The 12,806-nt window shown below is 41.0% G+C and overlaps 1 protein-coding gene across 7 annotated transcripts in view; it reads right to left on the bottom strand.

Annotated features, from left to right (window-relative positions):
* atp2b2 (ATPase plasma membrane Ca2+ transporting 2) overlaps positions 1–12,806 on the bottom strand; it is a 933,917-nt gene that overhangs the window by 56,661 nt on the left and 864,450 nt on the right. For all 7 annotated transcript variants that reach the window (XM_072280310.1, XM_072280309.1, XM_072280312.1 and 4 more), the window contains one exon: positions 5,998–6,104. In XM_072280310.1, the coding sequence (XP_072136411.1) occupies positions 5,998–6,104 (107 nt within the window). The remainder of the gene's footprint in view (positions 1–5,997; positions 6,105–12,806) is intronic.

Here is a 12,806-nt window from a genome sequence, read left to right as displayed (position 1 = left end):
GTGTGTGCTCAGGCTGAGACCGTCATATTTCGTGAAGTTTGTTGTTATGTAGCGGTAGTACATTGCAATACATAATGAAAACTGTAAGTTACAGTATATATAAAGTTAAATTAAATAAGTAGTGCAAAAATAGGAAATAAAAAGTAGTGAGGTAGTGTTCATGGATTCAATGCCCATTCAGGAATGTGAAGGCAGAGGGGAAGAAGCAATTCCTGAATCACTGAATGTGTGTCTTCAGGACTCCGTACATCTTCCCTGATGGTAGCAATGAAAAATGGGCATGTCTTGGGTGATGGGGGTCCTTAATGATGGATGTCACCATTTAGAGGCATCTCCATCATACAGTTCATTACGAGGAGGAGGAAGCAACCTAAAGAACGGTTCTGTGCTTTTGCGTGGGCTTCCATTAAAAAAAATTATATGATGCGAATGACTACTTCCTCAATTGCCACAAAAACTAATTTGCAGGGTCACCTTGACAGTTATGAGACTTTTCTTCTGTTCTTTCCTTGAGGTACAGTCCCACTATGGTGAAACATAAAGGTGCCTGGGCCAGTCACTGATGATATATTTCATGACACACAAGCTGCCAGCAGTGGTGGATTTCAATGAACATCCATTTACTGAAGTGCAAACATTTCACAGACCACTCTTTGCGCAGCTTCAGCTGAAGTAATTGCTTCCTAATGACTAGGTAGACATGGGCTCCTGCTGAGAGCTCTTTCTCCAAGTCCTTCAGGAAGCACGTCCTGGTACCGTGAACTGCCCGATCATTCTCCCAGCCACGCTCTATTAGTCAGAACTGCAAACACATGTCTGAGCACTACTGGTCTGAGGAGTCAACACAACCTTCAGGAGTTGTCAGACCTCACCTCTGATAGACTATTGTCAGCTGAGACAACCATGTGATGCATTAACTTCCTGAAGGAAGACTAGTGAGCATTGTGGAGAGTTGGGTTGCTAATCTGATTGTTCCAGAGGCATTATCAGTGTCACATGCTGACTGACATTAAACTCTGTCTGTGCTCCACAAGGGACCTGGCATAATTTGAAATTTATACTACATTAATTTGATTCGTAAAGAACACCCATGGGAAATGATGGGCATCAGTACATCACGGGTAAAGCATTTGCAACCAGTAAGTACATCTGGATGAAATGCTGTCATAGGAAAGCAGCATCCATCATCAAAGATCCTCATCACCCAGGCCATGCTCTTTCCTTGCTGCTGCCATCAGGTAGAAAGTACAGGTGCCTCAGGACTTGCACCATCAGGTTCAAGAACAGTTCCTACCCCTCAACCATCAGGCTCTTGAACAAAAGGGGATAACTACGCTCATTCTATTGAGATGTTCCCATAACCAATGATCTCACATTAAGGACTCTTTATTTTGTTATTTCATGCTTTTGTTATCTATTTATATTTGCATTTGCACAATTTGTTGTCTTCTGCACTCTGGTTGATCCTTCATTGATCCTGTTATAGTTAATATTCTATAGATTTGCTGAGTATGCCCACAGGAAAATGACTCTCAGGGTTGTATGTGGTGACATGTATGATAATAAATTTTACTTCAAACTTTCAGGACTGATTAAAATGACTGACTAATAAATATTACTATTAGTCCAATATTTTGAAGAAATTAATTGCAAAACATAGGATTGGTTAATCATTAAAGTAGAATCAAAATGTGTCATACTTTAGGGCCATTTTTAACAAATAATCTTGAAATAAGTGGCTTAATTCACATAATTTCTTAAATATTAGAATTTATAGGCTTATGTCACTGGTCCACTAATGAAATATCAACGCAATTCGCTGTGTGCATTTTCACTACCCCTTTAAGAGCAATACCTAATGACTAGTTTTGCAGCGGGAAGTATTATCAAAATAAATGCAGGAGGAAAAGGAGGTGAGCAGGAGACGCTGCATCCATTCACAAGTGATATCCAAACAAATGCATCGAGACAGAACTCATTGGCCACTTCTCCTCCTGACCCACAGATTCAAGTTCAGGTTATTGTCATTCAACCGTACACATGCATATCGCCAAGCTTCACTTTCCTCAGGAAGAGGAGATGCTGCTGAGGTAGCTTAGAGGGACCAGGTGAGAAGGTCCGTTATGTACACACCCAGAAACTTGGTGCTCCTAACTCACTTGAATGGAGGAGCTGTGTATGTGCAGTGAGGAATCATCAGCCTACACCTTCCTAAAGTCCTCAATCATCTCCTTGGCCTAATCCACGCCGAGACTCGAGTTGTTGTGCTCACACCTATCTACCAGTCCCTCCACCTCCTCTCTGTATGCTCTTTCATCGTCATTGTTGATGAGGCCAACGCCTAGTGTTTCATCAGCGAACTTGGTGATTCGGTTCGAACTGGATCAAGCACCACAGTCCTGCGTCAACAGCATGAACAGCACTGGGCTGAGCACACAGCCCTGGAGAGTGCTGGTGCTCAGCGTGATGGAGCTAGAGGTGTTTCTGCCAACAAGGATGGACTGCGGCCTTTCTGCCAAGAAATCCAGTATCCAGCTACAGAGAGAGGTGTTGAGACCAAATGAGGTCAGCTTACCCACCAGCTTCTGAGAGATGAGTGTATTAAACGCCGAGCTGAAGTCAATTAACAGCATTCTGGCATATATGCCACCATTTTCCAAGTGGGCCTATACTTCACCTTTAAGAACTCTACCAAAGGGGAACAGTGGATTGTCATTACTGAAGCGTACACACACCAGTCCCATTTTGCTTTCTTGAGCACCGCTTCCGATGGCACCTCCCTGGGTGACTGTAGCAGGTGACAACATGGAGTGCACTAAAGCCCATGCTGTGGAGCTCATCTGCTGTACAACAACTCGCTACTGAGGCAGGCATGCAGTAGCTATGTTCTTAAAATCCAGCAGTGTCTTGCGATCATAAGAAAGGGGCAAAGGATGACAAATTACACCATTATTTTAATTTTTTATTTTATTGAGATACAGTGCAGAATAGGCCCTATTGGCCCTTTAAGCTGCACCACCCAGTAATCTCCCAATTTTAATCCTAGCCTAATCATGGGACAATTTACTATGACCAATTAACCTGCTAACCTTTGGACTGTGAGAGGAAACTAGAGTACCCAGAGGAACTCCACGTGGTCACAGGAAGAATGTACAAATTCCTTACAGGCAGCGGTGGGATTTGAACCTAGGTCGCTGGTAATACACTGTGCTAACCTCTATGCTACTGTACCGCCCCTTTAGTTGGAGCTGGAGAGGATACTCTGTTCGGATGCGCTGTGATGTGACTAATATCATACTAAGTGAATCAATGACTGCATAAGATTTTTATTTATCAAAGGAGTGTTGTTGCAATTTTGAAAAATTTTATGCATATTATTTATATGCCTATCAAATGAGAACCACTTCATGCTTTTCACAGTACATCTTCCATTTTGAACATGCCCTTAATAACTTCACTGCAGAGAAACAGATATACAATTAGGCTAGAAGCGGGCAATAGTCCGGCTTGTGTGAAAGAGGATTGCTAACCATCAAATGAGAGGGAAAAAAATGGAAATGACTGACAAGTTTGAGTGTATTGAGATCGTGTTTAGATCTTTCCAATTGATAAGTAGGCTAGGAAACTCGACTGCAGTATCATTCTTTGAAAATTTCATGCTTAAATATAGGGCCAGAGAAGATTAGGCCAATAAACACGGTAGCAATTATAAAATTAGTGCATGGATTTATTGATTCTACAAAAGGTATTAGTGTACATTTGCAAAGCAAGTGTGACTAATAAATGGAGCAGCGATTTATTTCTCTTGTTTCCAAGTTCAGAATTGGAAAGTCTCATGAGTATGAATTAATTATGTGGCCACTGTCAACCTTACACACCTGATATATTGATGTCACTAAAACAAAATGAATATCATAAGCAATTATTTCTTCCTCACTTTGACAAAGCTGTAATTAATTGTAATGCCTGAATGGAGAGTAGTAAATAGGGGGAAGCAGAAACGATGTTTTCCAGTCTGCACAGCTCGGTTAAATGGTGCCCTATTTTGCTGAGTCACAAGAATGGCCTTATGATTTTATATTTTTAGAATGAGATGTAAGCCTCAAATTATGCACGTTTTTCATTCCACTTTGAAGGGCAGCAGTCACTTTAATTAAAATATTTGCTGTGCAGACATCAGAGTTAACTGCGCTATTTAGTACAATCAGAAAATTCTTTCCCACTATTGGAATAACATTTGGAAACTGAATACAACATATTGATTGCCCAATTTACATACCACGGTTAGCATTACTGAGCAAGTTTGAATTCCGAGACATATCTTTAACCTTAAAATGACCTGGCTCGATATCTCAGATTTACTAGGGAGTTCATTGGGAGTTGTGTGCAGGTATATTCTGCTGAGAGTGCTAACTTTATTTGTATAAAGTAAGCTTTAGGGTTTTTTCTCTTTGAAATCCATCTTTCCCTCCTCTACAACAATGCACACAAAATGCTGGAGGGACTCAGCAAGGCAGGCAGCATCCGTGGAAACGAATAAACAGTCGACATTTCAGGTTGTGACCTTTCCTTTCCTTTCTTGCTGGGGAGAATTCCACAGGTGCCAGGCACTGTCTGATCCATTCAGGCCCAAATGATGGAGATTCCTCAATTGTGGAGGCTTTCATACAGGAAAGCAGCATCCATCATCAGGTACGCCCACCAGCCAGGCCATGCTCTCTTCCTACTGCTGCCATCGGACGCAAGGCACAGGAGCCTCAGGACCCACACCACCAGGTTCAGGAACAGTTACTACCCCTCAACCACCAGGCTCTTGAACCAAAGGAGATAACTTCACTCAACTTCACTTGTCCCGTCACGAAAATGTTCCTACAACCCATGGACTCACTCTCACAGACACTTCATCTCACACTATCGATACTTACTGCTTATTTATCTATTTATTATTATTATTATTTTCTTTCCTTTTGTATTTACACAGTTTGTTGTTTTTTGCACACTGGTTGAACACCAAATCTGGTGCGGCTTTCACTGATTCTTTGGAAGTACAGGAGATGAGTTGTTATTCTATTCCTGATTTAATGAATACGCCCGTAAGAAATAAACCTCAGGGTTGTACGTGGTGATATATATGTACTTTGATAATAAATCTATTTTGAACTTTTGAACTGGTTTGAGGAGTTAGCAAAGCCTTCGGAAATGATCATGGCTCATCTATTATAGACCTTCTGTAAGATGAGACAGCCATGTCTGAAGTGGCTGGACTTTATTCCAGAAATTATGCTCCATAAATTCAGGATTCTTCAGCTTGATTAAACAGTCTATATTATCAGGGCAACACAATGAAAATGTTGGAGGAACTCAACAGGCCAGCTAGCGCCTATGGAAAAGAGTTAACAGTCAAGACCTTCCGTCAGGACTGGAAAGGAAGGGGTGGTCGGAGTAGGAAGGTGGGGGGAGGGGAGGAAGAACTACATGGTGGCAGGTGATAGGTGAGACTGGGAGAGGGGGAGGACATGAGGTAAAGAGCTGGGAAGTTGATTGGCGAAAGAGGTAAAGGGCTGGAGGAGGAGGAATCTGAGAGGAGAGGACAGAAGACCATGGAAGAAAGGGAAGGGGGACGAGCACCAGTGGGAGGTGACAGGCAGGTAAGGAGATAAAGTGAGAAACAGGAACGGGGAATGGTGAAGTGGGAGGAGGTGCGATTACTGGAAGTTTGAGAAATTGATGCTCATGCTGTCAGATCGGAGGCTACCCAGATGGCATATAAGGTATTGCTCCCCCAACCTGAGAGTGGCCTCATCACAGCAGTAGAGGAGGCCATGGTCTTTTATCAGCCTTCCTTTGAATTATTTATGTCCTGAGCAAGCTTAATAGAATTAACAATTTATTAAAAGAGGTTTGTGTTCATTGCAATATGAACATTGCCTCAACTGTCACACAAAAGCTAATGCTAATTGAACACGATCTGTATTATGTGAATGTTTTATCGCCTACCATAGCAAAACCAACGTCTGCTTTCTTCAGTGCTGGTCCATCATTGGTTCCATCACCAGTTACAGCTACAACTTGTCTCCGCTCTCCATGCACGCTGTCAATTATACCTGTAACAAACAAAGCCAGTTCTCTGAAGCTCATTAAAAGGAATTAATCTGAGTAGACAGCGAGCTTCCCACTCATACCACTCACAGGAAAACTCCCTCTACTTGCCCAGCTCTAATTACTTCTGTCAGCTCTAGTGCCTGAGGTATCAATTTCACAGAAAATAATGTCAGTTTTTATTAGTCAGTTATTGTCCCAATATCTTCAAGCAATTACATCATTTCTTTTTAATAACGTAGAACACCCAGGCTAATGTTTAAATCAAAATAGTGATGAATCAGGAAGGAGGAAAAATCAATTAGACAGTAAATTTTGTCTCTGATCCCCGTGGCAAAATAATTTCTAGCCCGATCATCACTAGCAATGTTATACAATAGATAAACAAATAATTTCACTCTCAATAAAATAATTGTAACGTTGCTTGTTAAGAACATTAATAATGAAATCATCAGTCTATTTATCTGTAAACATTATATCTCTATATGAACAACTGCAATCAGTGTAATATTCAGAGCAGGTTTTAAAATATTTAATGGACATTTTCCAGTTTCTTTCAATTTTATGAGAGGCTTCAGCCACCCAGAATGGGAGGCACAACATGCATGTAAAATTATAATGTGAGTGCACCCGAGTATGTTCAGGGAGAGGGCACTAGTTTGAGGGCATTGATTGAATTCAGGGGAATTAGGGGAAGCAGGTCATGACATCAGTTACTGTGCAACATCATTTTCACAACGTAACTTTGGAGCTTCAAGTGAACACCCTTCTCCAGGCCCACCTTTAGCAGTAGATAGGGATTCTCTTGAATGTAATTCAATCATATCAGAAACTGCCTACAGGTCATCATTAGCAGTTTTCCTCTGACTGTTGCTATGTTTCCACAACTATTTAAATCTACCTCTTTACCTTGGGGACTTCTGCAGAAATGCCTTGGACTGAACTAATTGGCTCTTAATAATCACAACTGTTTCCTTTTGTGTCAGAGTTCGTCTCTAGCAAATAGAGAGATGTCAACAACTTCCACCCACTAAACCCACCACACTACCCACTAGCTATGATTTTAATGAAGGTTCGGTTAGATTAGTCAGATGCTGCTTTGTTGACAAAAGGAAATCAATCCCATCCCACTGTCAGAAAACAAAAAGGAACTAGATACCTGCTTTTTCAGGTGTCTAGTTCCCTGGAAAAGCTTCAGTTGTACAAAGCATGACAGCAGTAAATTATTGGGCAGCTTTAACTGTGACTAGAACCTCACAAGACGGGTTCCTCCTAATCTCAGTGTTCATTTAATAAAACACGTGGAAGAATAATATGCTACAGCTTCCTTAATATCTGAAATAAAACCAGAAAATGTTGGAATTACTCAGCAGCAAGTTAACATTTCAGAATAATGAACTTTCATCGGAACTAGGAAAAGTTAGAAACACAATTATCTCTTCCCTTTCTTATGAAAGGTCATTCACCCAAAACATTAAATCTGTTTCTTCCTCCACAGATGCGGCTTGACCTGGTAAGCATTTCCAACATTTTTGATTTTTATTATTAATGAATAACTTGATTACTTCTGGATGGACACTACAATCATTCAAATATTCTGTAAAGCAGGAAGCTTGAGTACTGAAAATACATGAGCTAATCACACAACATCAACACCTACCTTGCATTTTCAAGAAATTTAACTCACTGAATATTAAATATGTTAAATATTCATGAGGAAAAGTAGTAATATATTTCATTTGTGATAACTTTACTGGATGTTCCCCATACAGTGGTAATATTGTTCTGTGTAAACTCTTATTCAGCTTCAAAGCTTCTGCTAATACATTCAGGGAGCGTTGTCAATTATTGGACAATTAAAAACAAACTCGGCCTATGACTTTTTCCTTTATTTGGTCTGTGACGTACATCAAACTGACAAAGATGTTTCACCTCTTAATCCTAAATAACATTTCATTTTGTGTTTATTCATTGGTCATTCTGAAGAACAAATGCAGTAATTGTCATGACAGATTTAGGATTGGGGTTAGGAGGATAGAAAAATTAAATAAAGCATCAGGAAATCAGACTGAAGAACTAATCACTTACGGTTTAACCATGCATATGACTGCGCTACAAATAAAACACGACCAAATATAATTGAACAATGCCTTTCAAAATAAACACTATTGCCTTTCTAACTGATATTTTTGAAGTTAATGCCTTCTTGAAGTATACTAGAACCCCAGAAGGAATGTTTTGCAATATCTGTAAGTTGGAAAGTGACGGGCAATAGGCATTTACAAAGTCTGTGCAAATGTAAGGAGTTAGCACAGAATTAGACAGTGTACGCTTGCAGTGGCAAAGGATCACCTGCTGGAGGCGACGTGATGACCTACCATTTCAGCTTTTTAAAAACCAATGTGGCATAACAAGATATATCCAAGTCATAGCTTATCATTAAGCAGTGAAGCCTGGTCCAAAGAAAGAACCTTGTTTATTGCTAATCAAACCTTTGATTGTTTCATCCAACCATAAGACGCCTATAAACTCCAGTGGGATTACTGAAGAGTAGTTAGCAAGTGCAGAAATGCTTTAATTCTGTCAGTCCAGGAAGCCTTGAGAATCTTTTCAACTTCCTTATAAAATTGTGGTTGCAGCAGAAAGGGATTCCTCAGAGACTTTCTCTTTCTCTTTTCAAAAGCACTGGAACCTCTAGTGCAGCCTTGAGTTGATTTACAAAGCCCACAAAGCGATCAGCAGCACCAGGCCAGGTTAGCTGAGGGCCAGGAAGCTCGTTTTCTATTTGCTTGCGGCACAGGAGGAGGTTATTTGGCTCATGTTCTTACAGCATCTGCATTGTCCCCTTCACCACTTATTTTCCTCTTTCCTATCCTGCAAGATGGCAACAGTGATCAACACAACTAATGGCGATGTCCTGGAGAGCGGACAGTTTATGAAACTACTACTTCTTAAAATACACTTCCAGTAATAAGCTGTATGCAATTGGAGCCTGTAATTTACATTTTGATAATGTGGTTTTGGGCCGACTGAGCGACCTGGTGCTTGTGGTGTCTCGGAGAGAATTCGGCATGGTCGAGAAAGGAGCGTGTGGCCTAATGGCGGTGTGCGAACCCATGATCAGCTTCATGACTTTCCGAAAAAAGGGTCAAACAAAATTGAAATCAACAAGGCAAGTGAAGGTTGCTGCGTTTGACCGGTCTCTCTCTCCATCTCACTCGCTGCTGCCAGAGGAAGGTGCAGGAGTTTTGGGTCTTGGTCAAGGTTTGATAAGCATAGTTTATGAATTGGATCCATCCTTAGAGGACTCTACAATTCATATTTTATATGATTCTGCTTTCTAGTTACTTCTTTTCATTAATATTTTGCACGATTTTGATCGGGGGACTTTGACGCAAACTAGATCTGCGGCCTGCAGTCAAAGAATGACAGAGCGCTAAATTGAACTGAACTGAACTAAATTGAATATTCCTCAACTGTTTCAAGGATTTAAGGTTTGATGTTTAATATTCTGGGTGTTTCTCGCTCGTTTTTTTTGCCATTTGCGCGGTTTGTTCCTTTATTTTGCGTGATGAGTGTATGTTTTTATTTGAGCGGGTTCCATGGTGTTTCTTTGTTTTGTGGCTAACTGCAGGAAGATGAATCTCAGGGTGGTATACTGCACGCATACTTTGATAATAAATGTACTCTGAATCTTCGAATCTTGTATGCTCATCAGTTTATCGAACACCAGTCAGAGTTTAGCTGGAGAACTGCATGGTATTCTGTGCTCTAGGAAAAATGTAGTGCTTCTGGAGAAGGTATTGAGGATCTTTGCCCAGGACATGCAATTGAGTGTCTCAGTTATAGGGAGAGATTGGAGAGGCTAGGTCTGTTTTCTCTAGAGAGAAGGAGATTAAGAGGGCACTTAATTGAGATATATAAAAAACTATGAGGAGAGTTTTGGTATGGTTGACTGCATTATTTTTTCATTTGGAGATACATCACAGTAACAGGCGCTTCTGGCCCAGCGAGCCCCTACCACCCATTTACACCCATGTGACCCATTAACCTGCTAACCCGTTTACCTTCGTACTGTAGGAGGAAACTAGAGCACCCGGAGGAAACACATGCAGTCAGGAGAACCTGTAACACCCTTACAGAGAACTTTGAACTTTGAGACCAATGGAATTAATGGGTTGCTAGTACTTAATAATGTTATGCTAACCAGCATGTTATCGTACCTCCCATACAAAAGTTTGGATTGAGGGATGATTTTCAACAGATTGCAGCGAGGCAGCTGCTCTGCTACTTTCAAAGATCAGAGGTGATTACAAACAATTGATTTAGGGCAGGGGGTAAGAGAGTTAAAGGGAATCCGAGGGAGACCGTTTTAATCACACGGGGAGTAGAGAGTTCCTGGACAACTCACTGTTGGAGGGAGTGGTGAAAGCAGAGATATTAAGAATATTTAACTAATGTCTGGATCATGGTTTCTCAACTGGGGTTAATATCGAGAGATCATGACTTAAAAAAAACATTGCTTCTTGAACTTTGCGCCATGCACAATGCTAGTGCTTGCAGTGGTAGGCGGTGACTGAGCAACCCCATCAGCAATCTCGTTAGAAGTCTCTCAGCCCAGTATGGCAAATGTGCAGTAGGACCGTGTTTACTTGGGTCAGTTCTTTCTCAGGTTCGGAGGGACGTGAGATAGGGGAGGCCATTGATAACTGGAGAGCTCTGACTTTATGAGAAGGAGATTAATTTCAAGAAAGGTAAGCTAAACTTAACTACCTGTTATCTTTTCAAGAAAGGTTGGCTAAAAATTCATTCTCTACTCAAAAGAGCATTGCCAATTATTTTATCTACAGTTACTGATCACGCTAACGTACTTTGTGCTGTTGATAGAATCATTTTTATGCAGGGGTTCCCTGAAACCTGAAAATTATTTCAAAGGTTCCTCCAAAGCAAAAAGGTTGAGAAGGCTGGTTTAGATGATCACTTGAACTGCCGAAGTCTGAAAGGCAATGAGCCAAGTGCTATAAAATGGGATTAACAAGGATAACTGCCCACTTATCAGATTTCCATGACATATAACTCTAACTCCCTCTGTTTCTCCTGTCATTCACTTACACTAGAGACAGTTTATAGAAGTCAACAAACTTGCCTTCTATTGTCAAGAAATTGGACTTTACACACTTATGGGATGGCAGAATTTGCCCTCATAATAAATCAAGAGTTGTAAAAAGGCAAAAAATTGGAACTTAACTGGCTTTAAGATATTGCTACCATGATCGGCTTCACCTAAAGGTTACGAATCTCTGATATGTACATTTCATTTGCTGCCCTAAATGCCAGCGATGTAACAGGCATTTGATGATTGTTGACACACATTTCATGGACACTGCTGCTTGCTATGGAAGATAGGTGTCGTGCCTTTCAAACTTGTATAGTGATAGCTTCAATGATGTGGGGGAACGAAGGAACTGTGGCATAGGGGAAAGGGCCGCATGGAAAATAGGAATGGGAAATGAGAAAGAAGCAGCAGGAAGGAAAAGCTGGGACTCACAAGGCAGAATCTCCTTGAAAGTGGAGCGGGCCAGATAGCATCCCATGACCTCGGGGCGGTATGGTGGCACAGTGGTTAGCACAATCCTTTACAGTACCAGCGACCCAGGTTCAATTCCAGCTGCTGCCCGTAAGGAGTTTGTACGTTCTCTCCATGACCACACGGGTTTCCTCTGAGTGCTCTGGTTTCCTCCCATAGTCCAAAGATGTACTGGTTGGCAGGTTAATTGGTCATTGTAAATTGTCCCACAATCAGGCTAGGGTTGCTGGGTGGCGCGGTTCGAAGGGCTGGAAGGGCCTGTTCCACACTGTGTCTCCATAAATAAAGTTTTAACAGAAGTTGGATTCAAGCATAGATCCTTGTTTTTGAATAGAACATTCATAGGAGGAATTTTGGTTATAAAAATGACATCCAATGGGAGATACATTAAATTACATGAAGTTTATTACTCTCAGCATGATGTGCTCCTCATGTTATTACCAGTTGGTTATGAAGATTGAAGTTTGCTGACTTCTAATTCAATTCCAATCATGAGATGATCGTGTGTTGGAGATCCGTGAATTACAATGGGCAGAAAAAAGCTCCATTGCGGCAAATAACATCTAAAAGCGCCTGGTCTCATTTCACCACAGGGTGGACTTCAAAGGGAAATGAATGCAAACATTTAAAAATAGGTGAAACTTGCATTTTATACAATTTACACATTAAAAAAGGAAACAAATCCAAGTCAGCTGAGATGCTATGTACAAATATTTTACACCTGCTCCTTCACATATGCTCCATTCACTTGTCACAGTCTACCAAACAATGAAGATATGCTAGGCAGTCAGCAGATGCTCATGGGCTGTGAGCACTAACTGACCAGGAAAAGAATTAAGCAGTACCACCTATTCCTCCAGTCTAAATAATAGTCCTAGACCCTTGTGCCTTCAACAGTTTAAATATGAGGATGTTTACCTACCTTGACCACAATTTAAACAACTAACCACAGCAATGGAAATGCAGACCAATTCCCAGACACAGCAGGGAAACTTGCACAAAATCCCTCAGATGAATTTGTTAGCATCCACTACTTCCGTTCTCAGAATTTCATCCATCCACCTTGTTCTTCCTGATCTTTTTTTCTGACTTCCATTCCCTTTGCACTCTCCCATTCTGT

The sequence above is a fragment of the Mobula birostris genome, chromosome 16 (genome assembly GCF_030028105.1).
Source record: "Mobula birostris isolate sMobBir1 chromosome 16, sMobBir1.hap1, whole genome shotgun sequence".
Taxonomy (NCBI): domain Eukaryota; kingdom Metazoa; phylum Chordata; class Chondrichthyes; order Myliobatiformes; family Myliobatidae; genus Mobula; species Mobula birostris.
The sequence above is the reverse complement of the archived record's forward strand: the minus strand, read 5'-3'. Positions and strand labels throughout refer to the sequence as shown.